General features: G+C 31.9%; 3 protein-coding genes across 4 annotated transcripts in view; 1 reads left to right on the top strand and 2 right to left on the bottom strand.

The window, feature by feature from the left end:
- Positions 1–1,383, bottom strand: part of LOC108693927 (hyaluronan mediated motility receptor-like) — a 9,729-nt gene extending 8,346 nt beyond the window's left edge. Inside the window, exon 1 of the mRNA XM_018203141.1 lies at positions 1,082–1,383. Coding sequence (XP_018058630.1) covers positions 1,082–1,127 — 46 coding nt within the window. The 5' untranslated portion in view covers positions 1,128–1,383. The remainder of the gene's footprint in view (positions 1–1,081) is intronic.
- A 1,771-nt stretch (positions 1,384–3,154) lies between these two features.
- Positions 3,155–5,420, top strand: LOC108693973 (tumor suppressor candidate 3). The gene is made up of 8 exons (XM_018203217.1): positions 3,155–3,519; positions 3,616–3,794; positions 3,876–3,993; positions 4,054–4,194; positions 4,337–4,477; positions 4,546–4,696; positions 4,810–4,975; positions 5,149–5,420. The coding sequence occupies exons 1-8, from the start codon at positions 3,442–3,444 to the stop codon at positions 5,162–5,164; spliced, it is 990 nt and encodes a 329-aa protein (XP_018058706.1). The 5' UTR covers positions 3,155–3,441; the 3' UTR covers positions 5,165–5,420.
- A 4-nt stretch (positions 5,421–5,424) lies between these two features.
- LOC108693975 (polyprenol reductase) overlaps positions 5,425–6,112 on the bottom strand; it is a 6,499-nt gene continuing 5,811 nt past the window's right edge. For both annotated transcript variants that reach the window (XM_018203218.1, XM_018203219.1), the window contains 2 exons: positions 5,724–6,019; positions 5,425–5,639 (listed from right to left, as the gene is read on the bottom strand). In XM_018203218.1, coding sequence (XP_018058707.1) covers positions 5,547–5,639; positions 5,724–6,019 — 389 coding nt within the window. In that variant the 3' untranslated portion in view covers positions 5,425–5,546. The remainder of the gene's footprint in view (positions 5,640–5,723; positions 6,020–6,112) is intronic.

Genomic DNA, 6,112 nt, shown 5'->3' with positions numbered 1-6,112 from the left:
TATATATATATATATAAAACTAATTAGACATATCGATATGTAAAGAAAAACGCGCTCGTAAAGAAAAAAGATCATCAAAACGTCATCACATGTCGCGAATTCGATTGCAATACCTTGAAACGAGGTGAAAATTATAAAAGTAAAATTTACTGGAATATTTATAATTTAATTCGTCAGCATCTAGTGAATTTGCTCATCTTTGTAATTTTCATCTCATTTCAAGATACGCGATTAAATCGGGAGAATATCAACTTTCCGACAACAGGCATGTACTCTCTAAATTCTTTGGAGTCTCACTTCAAAAAGAATGACTTAATTTTCAATATTTAAGAAGATTGAGATTTCATTCTTCTGTGACAAGTGACAATTCACTTAAAGATTTTAGGTCCGATTACACTAACGTACTTTAAGCGAGATTTAAAACTCTTAGTTTCTCTCTTTGAAAGAGAGGAAGAGATAGAGAATTTTAAGCTTCGTTTAAAATCAAACTACCGTCAACTAACGTTGATATGCTACCGAGCTTTAGACTGTAGTAAACACGCACTGTAAGCTTATAATTTCTTTCTTTATCGTTCATTAGACATAAAATAGCAGCGCCAAACGCAGCTCCAATCTTAATAGCATTCGTCTTCTTTATATCGGAGAAGTTACAATCATCAAAATAAAATGATAAAGAGAGATAAGTCACGGAGTCAATGCACAAGATAAGCCTCGGCGAATTTCATCAGAAACTTTGAAAAAATTAAAAATTACCACACAACACCGATCCAGATCAAAGTACGAATACATTTGTTTTTCAGCAGTCATCAACAAAAAAACTTAACAACAAATAATCAGTCTTTTGTGCGTGAACTAACGTACACTTTTGGAACTTAAAGTGAGATAAACATATGTTTGATTGGCAAAAACAAGAATTCTAGTGCAATCTAATAAAAGAACAAAAACCAAACTTAAGCATAGAGACGAACGAAAAGTAGGAAGCTGCTACTATTAATTAAGGATGCAGGTACTAATCAACAAGAGGCTGAATAGATCAGCTTGTAGATGCAGCATGTACTTATTAATCGCTATAACAACTTACTGCCAAATTCGTTGAACCGTTGTATCCTTGCCTTGGAGAAGGACATCCTCGTCGTTACTCGCGCGAGCGCGCGCGATTTTCTTGCCGTACCGAGTCAACGGATTCGCGCGGGATCGTTGCTAGACAGTCGTGGATAAAAATTACGCGTAAACCAACCGTTGCACTGTTCTTCTGTTCTGTTATCGTTATTTCGTTCGCTTGTACCTCTCGCTTACGCGAGAGCAAAACAATGCGAACCAGTACGGACCGCACTCAATCGTGCTCAATCGCGCCAAACACTGCGCGATACTACACGTTGCTGGTCCACGTCCCTATCTGATTCGACTCGCTGAATCGGTTATTTTAATTTGAAACGGCGGTTATTCTCCAGCTCGGCGACGATTCGCTGCGAAAGCGCCCAATGAGCGCATGAGTTTACGAGAATGTGCAACCGATGAGTATGTTCAGTACTAGAGCTGGTGATTTATCATTCGCTTCGAAGTTATACAATTATACATATAATTATTAGTTTAATACAATAATAATAGTAATGGATATATATTTTATCACTTTCATGAGTTTTTATGATTCTGTTTCAATTTTCTATTCCTAAAATTATTTATTGTCTTATGCTAAGCAAAATTTATAATTAGTAAAGCCAAAACATTCGATCATATATTAATTTATTATAAATTCTTTTATTCATTCATTTGAGAATTTATTTTTGCTTTTTGAATTATCTTTATGGGATTGTTTTAGAGAAATGAAATATCCTTCCTCATATTATACATATATGGAATTATTTAGTTATTCCTATGATTTCTATTATTTATTTTTTTTTTTTTTTTAGAAAAACTGAATGATTCCGATTGGAAACCATTTCGACTTGTTCTACAATAAGTTCTATTTATATTAAGTCTGATTATTTATTATATATAATACTTCAGGTTTTATAACATTTCTAAATTTTTAAAAAGTGTCACATTTTTTAGCATATACATATATTAATTAATTCATTTTATTTATAATATTTTTAGCATTTCCTGAATAAATTTGTCATTCGTACAAATGTATTTTCGAAAACATCTTAAATTTTAAAAATTCAAGGTTTTGAAAAAATTCGAAGCTTCGAATCTTCGAAAACAGTCAAAAACCTTATTCAGTACTGGACATTTAGTGAGCTCTTGTATCTGCTTCATAATTGGCATATTTCGTTAGATTAAAAAATCTTGATCAAACAGTTGCAAGAATTCCAGCTACTGAACACTCAGCAGTGATAATTGATAGTAATAGAGACAAATGTCATTCTATCTTTGGGAGTTTTCCAGTAAGAGACACAAATTGACACAAGAGTCATACTATTCTTGTTCAATAATCAGTGAGAAACAAAGATGGAATGACTCTTGTGTTGATTTATGTCTCTGCTGAAAAACTTCCTTTGTTTCTCATAGCAACGTAAAAAAAAATAGAATGATATTTGTGTCAATTGTGTTTTTATTTTAAATGGAAAGTATTAATTTGTAAACATATAAGGGTGTGATCGAGTTGCCATTACGAATGCTTCGAAACATTTGATTCCGATTCCAATCAGAAGAAAGAATTTTACTAATTGACCAATCAAAAAATGTTTCGAAGCATTCATAGCAGCAACTCGACTGCATCCTAACTCTGATTAACTTAATCGATTGATTGTTACATTAGAACTGACCAATTGTATTTACTGTTCCGCAGATCAATCACGATTGACACTTATAGCATTTTTCACTGGCAGACCTGCGCATTCAATGCACTTTAATTTGTACACAAATTGCCATAAAGATGTTCGTTTAATAAAAATATAAAAACGAATTAAACTACGACATCCTTATTACATTTTATTATGGTATTTGATAAAATATACATTGGGTATTTTATTAATGGAGATCTCTCACTTTTACAATCAGATTAGATTAATATACAACAGCTTTAATGGTGCACTGAGTGCGCACCAGTTTTGTCAATGAAAAACGCTAATCGATCGATTAGGTTGATCAAAGTTGATGAGCCCATAAGCATATATTGTAAACGCAGCAGAAGAAAAGGTGGACAGCTCGCGTCGCGATTCGTCCACATCTCGTCGAGTCTGGCCGAATCTAGCCGAGTCCCAACTTCCTGCACTCCTAACCTAAGTCCCAGACTCTCAAGTCCCAACTTCGAATCGTATTCGTGGAATGTAGTGGAATACGTGCACGACGAGTGCCACGTGTACCCGGTGGATCAACTGATCCCAGCTATCGTGGTCTACGTGATAACCAGTGGCCGCTACTGCTGGCTAATGCATCGCCGGTGGAGTTGTTAACCTCGTTGAGTTTCCGCGCAACGTATCAAACCTCTGGTTTACGATGAAATACAAGCTCTATATTGTACTCATTTTTCTTTCCATTTTAAGCTATGTCACTTGTCAATACAGAACGAAAAACGTAAGAACTCTTCTTATATCACGCATTTATCATTCGACTTTAACTAACCAAATCTCAATATGTTTACAAAATGTGACTGAAATGTTATTCTTACAGAATCAAGGCACCTCCTTGGCCGAACGCGTGCAACAACTAACCGAGATGACTTTGAAAAAACCGATATTGAAATTTAATGGGTCAAAATTTAAACAGTATATTAAAGCTCCTCCAAGGAATTATTCTATTATTGTTATGTTTACCGCCATGGCGCCTCAGAGACAGTGTCAGATTTGCAGGTGAACTAACTTGTATTTATACTTGTATAAGTCACTACTAATAAAAATCTATGTATATCAATAATTTCAACATAATGTTAGGCATGCCAATGATGAATTTACAATAGTGGCGAATTCCTTCCGATATTCTGCCTTGTACTCCAATAAGTTGTTCTTTGCCTCTATCGATTTTGATGAAGGATCAGATGTTTTTCGATTGGTAAGTAGAACATGCAAGGATATATAAATATATAATTAATATGAAATTTTCTTATCACAGATGAAGTTGAATACTGCACCAGTATATATGCATTTCCCACCTAAAGGTAAACCAAAAGCTGCTGATACCATGGATATCCAGCGAGTAGGATTTGGTGCAGAAGCAATAGCAAAGTGGATAGGTGAACGTACAGATATCCAGGTAATATTGTTAGCAGTCATTGTGTTGTGTCACATTATATTAAAACTATTCTGATCTCTGTCACATGTTTCCTTGATCTGACTTTTAAATTGTTTAATGTTGATTTATTTAATTTATTTAAATTGTTTAATGTCGATTGCAGATTAGAGTATTTAGACCACCAAATTACTCGGGTACAGTAGGATTAGGACTGCTTATAGTTATCGTAGCAGTTGGTCTATATCTCAGACGTAATAACTTGGACTTCATTTACAACAAAAATCTTTGGGGATTTTGTGCTTTGGTAAATATATTTTTCCTCGACCTTACTTTTTTCGTTTTAACAAATAATCCTGATTTACTTGTTTTCAGTTCTTTGCCATAAATATGACCTCTGGACAAATGTGGAATCATATCAGAGGACCACCTTTTGTTCATAAATCACCAAATGGCAATGTAGCTTATATTCATGGATCTTCTCAAGGACAATTTATAGTGGAAACCTATATTGTTATGGTTATGAGTATCCTTTTGCTATATTCAGAAATTATAAAAAATAATTTACATAAAAGTATAGAAAAACTAGATTTGTGTACATTTTATATTATGATATAGACCTTAATTATGTATAAAAAGATGGAGCAGTGGTGTTAGGAATGATCTTAATGACTGAGGCTGCAGCTCGTAAAGGAGATGTTAAGAAGCGTAAGATATTAGCTGTGATAGGTGCAGGATTAGTGGCAATTTTCTTTAGTCTTCTTCTGTCAATATTTAGAAACAAAGCTCAAGGCTATCCATATAGGTATGTATGTGTTTTATCTTTAATATATTATAAACAAATTTAACATTTTAAAGCATGATGATATTATTTGTAAAAGTAAAAAGATTTTAATAATATCATCATGCTTCACTTGAATATTTATAAGAATTGTCATTACATTTGTATCCCAGGGAAGAATAATTTGCTTGTTTCAGTTTATTATTCAAATAACTAAATAGAAAGGAAATATCTTCATACATCATTTATTGAGCGAAAAATATTTGGCAGTTCCATATGAAATACGAAACTAGGAAGATTTTTTTACAAATGAAAAGTAAAGAGTTATATTGTTATAAATGTTGTATCACATTCATTATATATATTGTATGTAACATAAAAAATCCGCATTTAATACTATTGTACAATAAAACAAAAGTAGCAATAGAAATATGTATTTAAATTAATATAAGAAAATTCATTGAACCAATTTATTCATTAGAATTTTTATTTATTCATTTTTAGTATACCTATTATTGTTTTGCATATTATAACTAAATATGTAAATTATTGAATATATCGTTTTCAATTAATAATATGTTTCGTAATAAAAGTTTTACCATATGTAAGGAATTATAATCTTTCTTTCTTTTGGATAATTTGTGAATGTTTTACGGTACCATTGATCAGATAAATATGCACATACCACCTAAAAAAAAATCATTTATAGATATATATACTTGATCTCTTTTTATCAAAAAACATATATTTCTTACTGATTTCTATTTCTTACCTGATTTGATATAACCCAAAGAGTAATGTAATGAAATGTAGAAGCTTGACAAAGAATCATGGAGAGCATTAAATATACAATTGCTTCGCACAATTGCAATGGACCTGCTATATACTTAAATAGACCATCAAATGGTATTTTATGTTCAAGAGATACGATGTCACCATGAGAATTTTTACGTAGTCTTGCAAGAATAAAATTTGTTTTCAATTGTTCATATGACGCCCATAAACATATAAATGCACAAACTAGTTTTACTGTTGTAACTTTGTGTAGGAACAAGATCGCATGCGAATCTATTAAAAAATTTTATACATATGTATATATGTGTGTATATATATATATACATATAATATATATATATATATTTTTTACTATATATTTTTTTA

Source organism: Atta colombica, unplaced genomic scaffold (genome assembly GCF_001594045.1).
Source record: "Atta colombica isolate Treedump-2 unplaced genomic scaffold, Acol1.0 scaffold111, whole genome shotgun sequence".
Taxonomy (NCBI): domain Eukaryota; kingdom Metazoa; phylum Arthropoda; class Insecta; order Hymenoptera; family Formicidae; genus Atta; species Atta colombica.
This window is presented reverse-complemented; position numbering and strand designations above follow the sequence as displayed.

Bases quoted from the DNA above. Each gene is read 5' to 3' on its own strand.
- LOC108693973 (XM_018203217.1), top strand. From the start codon at position 3,442: ATGAAATACAAGCTCTATATTGTACTCATTTTTCTTTCCATTTTAAGC. The intron at 3,520-3,615 runs GTAAGAACTCTT...TTATTCTTACAG, and splicing joins GTCAATACAGAACGAAAAAC to AATCAAGGCACCTCCTTGGC. The intron at 4,697-4,809 runs GTATCCTTTTGC...ATGTATAAAAAG, and splicing joins CTATATTGTTATGGTTATGA to ATGGAGCAGTGGTGTTAGGA.